General features: G+C 43.1%; 1 protein-coding gene across 1 annotated transcript in view; it reads left to right on the forward strand.

The window, feature by feature from the left end:
• Positions 1 to 12707, forward strand: part of UNC13A (unc-13 homolog A) — a 237707-nt gene that overhangs the window by 180730 nt on the left and 44270 nt on the right. Inside the window, exons 29-31 of the mRNA XM_085640070.1 lie at positions 4545 to 4641; positions 5868 to 6011; positions 10861 to 10938. Coding sequence (XP_085496196.1) covers positions 4545 to 4641; positions 5868 to 6011; positions 10861 to 10938 — 319 coding nt within the window. The remainder of the gene's footprint in view (positions 1 to 4544; positions 4642 to 5867; positions 6012 to 10860; positions 10939 to 12707) is intronic.

Here is a 12707-nt window from a genome sequence, read left to right on the forward strand (position 1 = left end):
ACGACTAGGACATCTTGGGGCTCCAAATTGGAACCCAGCAGTTTGTAAATTCTTCCTGCCAATATAATTCGATTTTCACACCTAATCTTTAGTTTTTCAACTCCCTATGAACCATCCATAGTCATCCATCTGTTCCCAGATTGTGTCATAACACTGCAATAAAAAATAATGTCAGTTAATCTTGCTTACTTTATTTCAGTCTTGCTGGCGTCCCCATTTCACAATTTGTGCTGCTTTTCTCTGGCAGTCTCTTAAAAGGAGTGCCCCTGTAAAGCTCCAAGTCCACTGCAGCCATGTTCGGTCATGGTCTGACACTGAGCGGGATGGGATCAATAGTTATTTATTGTTAATTAAAAGGCTGGATGCTGCAGGCACATTGATTCCTAAAGCCACAAGTGATTCCTATCTGGAAACCTGCCTGAATTACAGCCCAGCTCAGCACTCAGCTGGATGCTATCACAAAATTGTGAGACTGCGGTCTTCTGCTGCTCAAGTTTGCAACAGGCTGCACTGTGGGAGCTGTAGTCTTACTTTTCAAATTAATAGGCATGTGTGCGAGTCATGCATACCAGACCAATCAAGCTAGCATTAGGCAAGATCTTAAGTATGGAATTGGGCAATTTGTGGAACGTTTCTAGGAAAGTTCAGTGTGGGATAAAAGGTAGCCTAAGAAAGGAACCAAAGCTCAGGTGGTTCCCTGTCGGTGATGGATGTTCAGCCAGTCCATGCTATTTTAGATCCCAACACTTTGCTTGTGCTGTGGATCCGGTAACTCTGATGTGCATCGTTGCCAGATGGCCCCATGTCATGTGTGCACTTTCAGCCTGTGGTGGCTTTATAGACGACCGCACGTTCACTAAAAGGCCGCAGCAGGTTTCATTATGTTTGCTTAAAAATACAAGAGTGTCCCAATGCCACCTTCATGCCATGGGCCTGGTTGAAAACTCTAAACATTGCCTCCCAGAGAAGGCAATTTGGTCTGACTTTAATACCTAGGATAAAAAACTCCCATCATAAGCTTATATGGATTCTTAAGGGCTGTGTGGGGCAAGCAGGCAGCATGATGATTACCAAATGTTTTCTAGGGACACCAACTGCCAACCAAGGGCTCTCTCATTTCACAATCTATTATGTTGTTGTTTTCGCTCATTTCAATTTACAGACGTGATTTAATGGTCTGTGTCCCACAGAGTTAAGATTGAAACAGAAAAGAGGTCCTTTGAATCCAGCCCTGTAATAGCTGATAATATAGGAAGGGAGCAAGTGTACTCATTTTTGGGAACTAGGACCTATTTTCCATCATCAGACTTGAACTCAAAGCAAGATTCAGAATTGTAGAAAAGGGAGAAAGAAAGAGGAAGAGAAAAGTAGAATAATTGTGACAAAGCAGGGATGAATATGGCGGTGGAAGAGACAGGCATGATATGGAATCAAAATGGTTATGCAGCCTTGTCATTCGGCAGCCTCTAAATTCAGAAGTGGTAGTTGCGGCCTCGAAGGAAAAACTTTGGTCCCGTGCGGTTTTACAAATTGAATTCCGGGTAAAGTGGTTCTAGAGTTTTGACCGGGGTGCTGCCTCTCACCAGGCCAAGCTGTGTGGCATATATGCCCACACTGTTGCAGGTTTCAGAAGTTCAAAGCTGTGTTATGTTTTGCAGATTTGTAGAGTACATTATCACCTGGGAGGGTATTCTGGCACACCTAGGACCTAGTAAGACTACTGGAAAAGCCAGGTCTTCAGTTTCTTGTGGAATTCAAGAAGTTATCTGTAGCATCAGGTCATTCCACACTTTAGAAGCAATGCAGGAGAAGTCTCTACCGCTGGATCTGGTTTTCTGGATGCGTGGGATTCGTGCAAGTAGGAGTCCAGACTAGCAGAGGTGCCTGAAAAGTTTGTGAAAGCAGATGCGATTGTTGAAGTATGCTGGGCCATTGTTATGTAGTGGTTTGAAAGTGTGGGTGAGGAGTTTAAATTGTGCTAGTTTGTGATGGTATGATGTAGGTGGGCTATGGATGGTGGAGAGTAAGTCTGGCAGCCAAAGTTTGAATGGCCTGCAGCCCTCTGATGAGTTTTTGTTGATTCCTACATAGAGGGTGTTCCCGTAGTCCAGTTTGCTTGTGACCAGGTGCTGATTGGGAGGCGTGTGTGGTGGGTGTCTGTCCTAGCTCTGTTGGCTACCAGATGGAGTCCCATGGTGATGTGCTTTTCCCGAAGATCACAGTTTTGGTTTTGTTGGTGTTCATTCATAGGGTTGGTCTTCATCCAGTGGGTGATTTCAGCCATGCTGGTAACTTGATCCAGGTACTGGGCTTCTTGTTCGTGAGGGAGAGAATGAGTTGCGTGTCATCTATGTAAGTGAGGACGTTGATATTGTGTGAACGGATGAGGCTGGCTAGAGAGAATGATGTATGCATTGAAGAGGGTCAGGCTCAGGGAGGATCCTTGCAGAACTCTGCAGATGAGGTCGTGGGCGTCCATGATGTACACTGCCACGCTGGCTGACTGGGTCCTTCCAATCATGAAGAAGCAGATCCATCAGAGTGCGTCTCCTGGGATTCCTATGTCGTGTTGGATGAGGATGCCATGGGAGACTGTCAAATGCTGCAGAGAGGTCCAGGAGGATGAGGGCCACCGCGTCTCCTCTGCCCAGAGTCTTTCGGATGTCATCCGTTGCAGTGATGAGGGCAGTTTCATGCTGTGGTTGGGTCCGAAACTAGACTGAGTGGTGTCGAGTATTTAGTGGTCATTGAGGTATTCGTGAGGTGTCTGTTGATGATTTTCTCTAAGACCTTCGCTGGGAAGGTTGCAGGGTCATCATTCTGTAGTTGGTGAATGTTGAAGTAGCAGATGGATTGTTCAGCAATGGGAGGACAGTTCCTTGTTTTCAAGCATCTAGGATAGTCGTGGAAGAGGTGGTGGCATTCCGAATGGGTGTGAGCATGGCGCTGATGGATAGCAGTCCTCTGGAGTAGGCGTGGTGGGAGCAGGGGTCCAATGGGTCCCCTGAGTGGATGGACTTCATGGTGGCGGAGGTTTCTTCTGGGGTGACGACAGGCTATATAGTAAGCATTGGACTTGATTAGATTCACTCAGAGATGGAGAGAAGGGCAGAGAAAAGTGTTTCACCACAGAAGATTCTCTTCCGTGACTAGAAAGGGGGAGAAAGTCCAACACGAGGAGCTTCATGAAGTTGCATCATGGTGGTAATATTCATAACAGAAATGGCTCAAAATGGCTGTTTTCCCAGTGTGTTTCCTTTTTCCTGGGGCTAACTGTTTCTATAAATTATGGTGACTGTGGGGAATAGCTTCAGATATCTTATTCTATAGGAGATGACTCAAGTGTCACCAACTTTCATAAAGAACTTTGATGGGCACTTTGAGCGAAGTATACATTTTAGTGTCTGGTCTGAAATCTGAATGACTGAATGGCAGTGTATGTTTTTTCACTATCAGGACTGCAAAAAAACAACCTATCTGTATAATTTAGATTTAGAGACGGTGAAAAGTAGTGGAAATCGGTAAGGGTCCTCCGCCAAGAAAAGACCTGTCATTGCTTCCTAGTATTCTACCACCACATCATGACTGCAGATGCCGCTTAAGTGTTGGTAATACTTCCAAAAATTCTGGGGTCCAACCTAAGGTGACAGGTCTGCCACCATTTATGGTGACGCCAACACTGTGAAAGGCATGCTTGCAAATTATGATGGGCTTTTACTAAACTGGACTCCAAGTGTCCAGGAAATGCTTGAAAGCATATCTGTAATATCAGGAACACTTGAAATGTAGCTACCAACAATGTACCTCCACACTTTGAGGCAATACGTATGCCTGTGGAAATACCACTGTGGCACACAAGCAAGGTAACATCCTGATTTTCCCCCAAAGTGTCTGCCTCTGAAACCGCAATGAACAAATCTTGGTGGAACGAATTTTCCTCCACATGTGTTGTAAAGCTGGTGCCTCAGCCACACTGTTGGATGTGAAATTCTCTGCATCACCTCAGACTTGGGCCTTGTGTTTCCAACAAGCACTGCTCCTGGAGGCGCAGTGAAGGAATGCAAAAAAATAAAGTAATTGTGGAAATAATTGTCATACCCCTTGAGAATATTCCATAAAGACTTTATGAAACATAACTTCAAGAACAGTGAGAATAGTTTTGTGGAAAATAAAATTCGAATCCTACTGTCTCTTTAAAATGCAGTGTGTGTTAAATATTTTATAATGTTATTTTTTTGTATGAAGACAAAGACAAATTCCCCTAAATGTCCTGCAGTGGCCTCTTTGCTAGTGAGTAGATGGCCCATAGAGACCTGTAGGCGTGGGAAATCAGTCACATGTTAGGTGAGACTGATATGTTGGCTGAAGGTTCCAACACTACCAGCCTTTGAGAGGCACTAGTGTATTTGGAAACCTACCAATTTCTTGAACGTCTACCCCACCTAGTTTATGGTGGGCGTCAGTCTTTGTCTAACTGTGTGCAATCTGTCGCCGCACGCCATTTAATTTATATTATTCTTTCTTTCTTCCATTTTTACCTCCAGGTGGTTTGAGCCTTTTGTAATCCAGTGGCTGGACGAGAATGAGGAGGTCTCCAGAGATTTTCTACATGGAGCGCTGGAACGGGACAAAAAAGATGGGGTAGGGCTTTGTACATGTTCATTTATAGGCTCAAGGAGGCCTTATCGCTGCCTCTCTACCTATTCCAGCTGTTTTCATGACTTCATGGCTCTTAAATGTATTTGGCTCCCACGTAGCTGAAGTGGCAACCTTTAATCATAGCCCTCCTATGATGTTCACACCATTCTGCATTTTCGAAGTGACATTTAGATTCATAGACTCCTGGTTGTAATCTCTGTGTATTTTGTCCTCACTTCTGCTATGTACATTCCATCGCCCTCCAATATTATCCCCTCGCATATATTCCATCTCCTGAAACATGACCACCTTACCTTATCTTAAATCTCCCTAAAACATGGCCTCAGTCCCTTCTTTTCCATTTCCTTTAGACGTGACCTCCTCTCGTTATATTCCATCTCACTTTGACATTCCCTTGTCTCCTTATATTAAATCTCTCTTACAAATGCACCTCTCCTTATATTCCATCTCCTTTAGGCATGGCATTCGGTGTACTCGTCATCACCCTTAGGCATGTCATCTATTCGCATATTTCATCTTACTGAAGCATGGCCTTCTCTCTGTGCCTTTTATTACCCTTAAGCATGACTTTCTCTTTCTATTCCATCACACTTTAGCATGTCCTTCAATCTGCACATTCCATCTTTCTTAAGATTGACCTATTCTCCTCACATTCCATTTCCATTAGACACGACTTTCTCTCCTTACATTCCATTTCCATTAGACATGACTTTCTCTCCTTACATTCCATTTCCATTAAACATGACCTTCTCTCTGTACATTCCATCTGCTCAGACATGACCTCCTCTCCCTACATTCCACTCCTGTAGACATGACTGTGCCTTCTTACATCCCATCTTAAGGCACGGCCATCTATCCATTCAATCTCCATTTACCTTACGCATAACCTCATCCCCATACATTCCCTTTCCCTTTCGCATGTCCTCACCTTCTTACATCATATCTCCCTTGGGTTTGAACCTTCTTTCATTAAATTCATTCTCCCATAGGCATGACCTCCTGTCCCTTACATTGCTTCAGACATCTATTCCAAACACTGTAGCCCCAAGTGTGCAATTTCTCTTGACATGGCAACTTTCCAAACAACAAAGAACAGAAATTCTTCAAAACAGTCCCACCATCACAAAAACTCTTTGTAAGGAGCCTTGAATGTGTTTGTCCACCATGAACGTCCACCTAGTGCTCACTATTTCCGTTCCTGGTTTCAGTTCCAGCAAACATCTGAGCATGCTCTGTTCTCCTGCTCTGTGGTTGATGTCTTCTCGCAGCTGAACCAGAGCTTTGAGATTGTGAAGAAACTGGAGTGTCCTGACCCCCAAATTGTTGGACATTACATGCGAAGATTTGCCAAGGTAGGTGGATTATTAATCTGGGTTCTGCTAATCCTGCATCCCATATCCTGCTGGGATATGTGTCCTTGTGCTCAGACGTGGCGTGGTGTATTAGGAATTCAGGAAAGTCATGGTTGGGAGAGAGTCAATCAGAAATCAGGTAAAGGCACAGGATAGACCCTACCTCCATAGCATCGACCATTTGAAGCCAAGCCTGTATGTAGGGCCCCTAATGTCCCTAGAGAAGGGTGTAGGCTGACCATTGAGATGGTGAGAGACCAGCGGGAGCCCTGGGGGACAAACAAAAGGGCAAATTTGGAAACCAGATACGAAGATAAAGAAAGGAATAGGAAGGCAGTAATTGTTGATGGACAGTAAAGCTGGTGAGAAGACAATGGGGAAAATACATGGATAGTGGTTAAGACCACAGAAGCCGTGAAGAGAAAATGAAACCAATAGACAGGCAAGAACAAGGGTGCAAAAGCAATGGAAAAACTAAATGGACAAGTAATGGATGGGATTATGATGGTGAGTGAAAAAAGACAGTTCAGTGGTGGAAAGACAATGAAGGCACAGGTCCATCTGTCGGAGGAGGCAGCGGTGGTTGGAGGTGGGAGCTACAGAGGTTTGAAAGGCCAAGGAGGAGAAAACAGCAACAGAGCTGGATTTTTAGATAATACAGGAGAGAAACAACATAAGCATGGAAAGATCATCAGGCAGGCGGAGTGGCAATGTAGCAGGTGAGCAATGGAGGAGGCGGGAAGAATAAGGTTGAATGAGACACCAGAAGGGTGGCGAGGCCTTGACGCTGATGAAGAGGCAATGAGAAGGGATGTAGTTTATGTGCTGGGATATAATGGCGAGAGGTAAGATAATGGAGGAGGAAGATAGTGGAAAAGTAGACGACTAAAGGGTGACGAAGGAAAGAAGGGGGAACATACAGTGTAGGTGTAGGACAAAGGAGAAGCTTAAAAACCACTAGAAATGTGAGGAGCTATTATGACTGAATTACCATTCTTCCAGAACAATTGAGTGCCAACTTGATTCGTTTCACTATACCACTTGGTAATTGACATACTGTTGGATTAAACAATTTTAGGATCACCTGCAATCCACGATGCCACTCCAAAAGTGCAATGCTTGCAAAATCATCTTCTTGGGTATCTCAGTAGGCTCAGTCAAAACTTTGAGACTTGCAAGTCACGTGATTGAATCCCAGATGATGTATTCAGCCTCTAGAGGTCAACAAGCATTTGCAATGCAATAGGTCTCGCATTTACGCGAGTTCAAGCTATTGGCATTGTAAATGGCAATGCCTTTTATTTATGTTTTAAAAACCAAAACATAAAAAAGGCATTGTTATTTACAATGCCAATAGCTCAAACTTGTGTAAATGCGAGACCTCTATTGCATTGCAAATGCTTGTTTTAATGCAAGCACATGGCACAAAATAAAATGAAATCAAATGCAGGTGTCTAAACTTGGCTGCTATATGCTCGCATGAAAAATGTTTACATTATAAAACATTCACTGCGGCGGCTGCTCTACTAGTGGGCTTTTTTTAATAGCAAGACTTTCGGTTGTACGGTACATTGTATAATTATTTGAGAAGGAGACAAGAATAAATCTACACCAAACCCTCCAATCACAAGCGCTCTAATCACAAGGACCTCTGACGTGTCACTCTCGTGCCTTATTACAGCCTGCCTAGCAAAAATGAATGTGTCCTTCTGTAACTTAACTAGTGCTCATATAAAGCGCTCTGATACCTTCGGGTCGAGTTCACACTCTATAAAACTGCAAATGTAGCGCCAAGAAGCAGAGGCAGAGAGCGCTTGTCCAGCCAGCATCATACAACGTGCGTTCTTTCCAGTGTGAAGTAGAGAGGCGGGAGCACACACGCTCATGTGCCCCAACAGTTCTCACTCAGCTGTGCACCATTAAAATCACATAAACGTATCAAGCATTGACAAACCCAATAGGCGGGGCTTTCGTTGCTTCTCTTTTTTTAATGCAAGCACATGGCACAAAATAAAATGAAATCAAATGCAGGTGTCTAAACTTGGCTGCTATACGCTCGCAATAAAAATCTTTACATTATAAAACATTCACTGAGGCGGCTGCTTTACTAGTGGCCAAGGCGAGACCTAAAAACAGCGAGACAAATATGGAAAACAGTAACGCAGTTGACGTGCATGTAAAATGAGTTAGAAAGTGAAATGAAATATAGGGAGACAGTAGAGTGAAAGAAGAGAAGATACACTATGCAGAAGGTGCAAAGTATAAATAACAGGGAAGAAAAAATGTAGCTGGAGATGGGAAGGCAAAGATTAAAACAAAGAGGGTAGACACTGGAATGAGACCACTAGGCCAGAATAGGATAAGAGATTGGATTGGGTTGGAAGACAGCGGTCCCCAATAAAGCGATAAGACGGAGAGATCGTAAAGAGACACTGAAAAAGCTAGTGCAGACATAGACAGTACGGAAGGAGAGAGAGACACAGACAGCCATAGAGGGGAGACAGAGAACAGGCATATCCCCCTAGTAATCCAATTATAGCATGTAACAGCCTAGATTCTGCCAATCTCACTAGCGCGGCGGCAGCACCATGGTTATCTTTCTGTTGTAATTCACAAAAAATATTTTGGCTCTGAGGGGTGGATGGAAGGGCAGCATGCCAGGCTAAAGCTGCACATTTAACTGGGACTCGGTGGACGGTGTAGATAGATATAAGAAGTAAGAGGGCGACACCTCTGGGGGGAGGAGGGGAGGTGGGGAGCCGATGACATGATTTAATTGAAAGGATTCATATCTGTTGTCTTCTCCGGTGGTGATTTACTGTGAAACTTTGTGATAAAAGAAACGGGGATGTGATCAAACTTTTCCACATTTTAGTTAAATAATGGCATTTTGCCGTGCACTCGGGTTAGCCGAACGCAAACATTAGACCCCTTGTGTGCTCATTAGCGCAGCACTATATTTTGCTCATGGCCGAAGCTCTGATCAGTGCTGCGGGGCCTGACTGACAGCTGCTGTAGGTGCACTTCTGCCTGGAAAGCTGTGTCCACGCTGCACGACTCTGTTTGATGCTTGCAGAACTGCAGGCACACGTAAAGTCCTGGAGAAGTACTGGAGCCCAGACAGAAGGGTCACATAACCGAGGCTTGCGTGCGTGTCCCTTGTTAACAGTAGGAAAGGGTGGGATGTTACCGGTAGAACTGACTGACAAATTAGACAGGGTTTTGAAGAGCGGCGACCAGGACTGCCGAGATGCCTTCCTCAGTGCACGGTTTTTCTGTAGCATAGGGTTGTTCAGAGGTGAACCCTACGGCATGACGTAATTTGTGGAGTGGCTTACGTGCTTCCTAAAAGTGTCTGGCTGCCTGACCTTGTCTGAGCGACTGTCAAGAGAGCCACTAATTGCAGTATATTAAGGTAGCAAACAAAATATGCGTATTGATGAAAATATATACTTTGTTCTGTGAAGACTGAAACTTTGTGAACGCCGAGGCTTAGTGCCCTAATGAATAGGGCCTCCCAGCATCAAGGGCAGACAGAATAGTTTTAAACATACAGAGCATGTAATACAGACAAACGCTGGTCACACTCCGCTCCTGGCACCCCGAGAGCGGCGAACACGCTAACAATTGCGCGCAGGAGACCTAACAAGCCCAGGAGTGGTACGTGCGCGCGCAGTCTGCTCTTTTTGTAAGCACATACTCGTGCTTGTGGCGCACCCCTGCGCGCTCCCGCAAGGTGGATGCCGCCACAAGCATGAGTATGTGCTTCGAAAAAGAGCAGAGCGACGGCTAAAGGTCCTCCTAAGCAGGGCATGCGCGCTGCGTAGGCGAGACCTAAAAATGTGCATTACCGAGTTGGGTAAAAATGATATCACTTGAAATTCCATATTGGATTTATGAATTATTGTGATATAATTCAAACTTCTCTTATTTTTGTTGTTATGTCTCTTGAAATTCCATTATCTCTAGTTCACATATACTCTCATCACAGATTTTAGATAATATCACTTGAAATTCCACTGTCTTGTGTTTCATGTATTATTGTGATATAACTCAAGCTTCTTCTATCCTCAGGCAATTTCATAATACACTTGAAGTAAATAGTGTTAGATTTCAGGTCTCATTGTGCAGTAAAGCTTCTGTCGTCGCTGATTACAGTTAATATCGCTTGAAATTCACCAGCTTGGATTTCAGGTGCTATTGCACTATAACTCAAGCTTCCTCCATCACTGATTTTAAGGTGTTCCTTATTGATTCATCTTCCAACATCCAAGAGTTCAGGCAACATTATCCTAGTCATCCATTCCATATATCAAGTTTACTTGCCCACTTTCGTAACTCGGCGGTTGCATTTCGATCTTTTGCTTTTCTTTTTGTGCATTTTCTATTTTAAAATGTTTCTCCTTCCTCATTCCAATATATTTGGTGTTGGATGCTGTTGCTTATTATACTGTAAATCTGTGAACAATGCTTCAAGTTCATGTTTTCTTCCTTGTTCTTCTCTCCTGCCTTTCTTTCTTCCTAACCTTCCCTTTCTTCTTTTGCTTTATTCTCACACTCCTATTTTCTTTCATTGTCCCATTCCTCCTTTCTGCTATTTTTTTTTCTTATTGCTTCCTAACCCACCTTATTTATCCTTCCTCCTTCCATTTCTTCCTCCCTTTCTTCTCAACTTAATTCCTACCTTTCTTCTCTACCACCTTACATTCTTTCCTGCATTACATCCTGCATTCCTTCCTTCATCGTCCACCCTTTATACCTACCATTCTCTCTCCATATTGTACTACTTTCTTCACAATATCCTTTCCTTCCTGCCTGTCTTCCATATCCCCTTTCTTCCTGCCTTTAGACTATAAGCACCATACTGTTGCAGTACGCAGAAATCATCTCCAGGTGTTTTGCCTCGTATTGTTCCAAGGAGAAACTGGTGATGTACCCTTTCTGTTTCACTTTCCGTCATTCTTTTAAGTCTACTTGATTCTACCTTGTCTTTGATTTCTCCACCAGTGTGCTGCTGGGTGGCACATGTACATGTCTCTTACAATCTAATTAGCCAACAAAACTGTGCCACTTGACAGAAGAAAGGATAGCTTGCTTTCCCACGAAAGGGGTGGATAAGGATGAAAATGGGAACAGCAAAGAAGGGACATCTTTTTCATAACAGGAAATTGCATTTTTAATCTTGGTGCAGCGCTCTCAATCCTGCACCGCTGAAAGACCCAAAACAACAAACAAAACTATGTTGAATCAGAGACACTAGTGATAAGACAGAGGGTTAAGTGAGCTTTGTGGTTTTTTAGCGCCGGGACACTCTTGGGAGTAGCCGCGCGCTCTATAAGTACCCAGTAACATTAACATAACATTAACATTACTGAGGATAGTGACCGGAGGAAGATAAAAGGGTCAATTACATTATCTGGGTAAAATCATAAGCTTGTTTGCTGGGTGGGCTGCTCTTGAACTGGCTGTGGTCTCGCCCCTACATTTCAAAATGGCCACCGGGCAATAGTGTAATGTACCTTTTTGATGGGTATACAATAAGTTCAAAAGTTTTTTTTGTAATTGGGAGTGGTCTGATTGCCTTTCATTGACATAACAGCTTTCACCAAATAAAACCAACAAGTCCAGAGCTATTCATGTGGGTCTTGGACCCTAGCGATGAGGAAGTGGGCACATTTCCCTATGATGCGTACAAGTGTAAAATTATGGGCAGCTTGCCACAGTGTTGAGCATATGAAAGTGTATTCAAGCAGGGGTTTTAGAGTTATAAAAACCTTTTCTGAGGTGGGTCTGGAATAACTGTGTAGTAGGGGTATTTACCTAGTACCTTTTAACCAATCTAACCCTATTATCATCCAAGGCCTGTGTAGACTCGAATCTCCTTCTACACGGATAACAGAATTTTTCAAATCCCTTATTTTATCACATTAGGCTAACCATATACGTATGGGGTATGGCAGAATAACACCAGACCTTGCATTTATAGTTAACTAGTTAAACCTTTGAGTTCACAGTCACAAACGCATTAACCATACATGGTTTAAATTGATTCAACTGAATTTTTATATATTTTATGTTTTCTAGTTCCATTATTTTATGTGTTTTAGATTAGTGTATCCAATGTAAGCAAAGATATTAAATTACACTGAGAGCGTCATTTACCAGCAATGGGCTTTCCATTGTGGCTATGCAAGGAGCACAGACTCGTTTGAAAGCTCTTGCTTCGCTGACGTGACTGCAAATTACTTGTTTGTAAATAAAACCCCGTAGCTTAACATGTTCCACTTTAAAAAGCAGTGAAACAATTAAATTGTCAGATTTTGCAATGAAGGACTTTGTCATTGGTTTAACTTTTTCTAAATCACAACAGGGATTTTTCCAGTTTGTATTTTCTGTTAAGTTTTGAAAAATCCCAAATACAGGTAATAGGATTGTGCTGCAGAGAATCAACGACTGAATTTACATTATTATTATACAAACACAAGAGGAAATCATAATTGATTGACAACTATAATTATAATTTTTAAAACCTCAGGAAAAAAACAGACCCAATCACACATTTTCGTTACAATCTCAACATCATAGCCAGAACCCTTATTTTTTACCCAAAATATTTGCACTCACAACTCTTTCTTCAAATTCTGCCTCAAGCTTGCTGGCAATTGCAGTCTGTGGAATAACCTTTCTAACAGACTG

The sequence above is a fragment of the Triturus cristatus genome, chromosome 12 (genome assembly GCF_964204655.1).
Source record: "Triturus cristatus chromosome 12, aTriCri1.1, whole genome shotgun sequence".
NCBI lineage: Eukaryota > Metazoa > Chordata > Amphibia > Caudata > Salamandridae > Triturus > Triturus cristatus.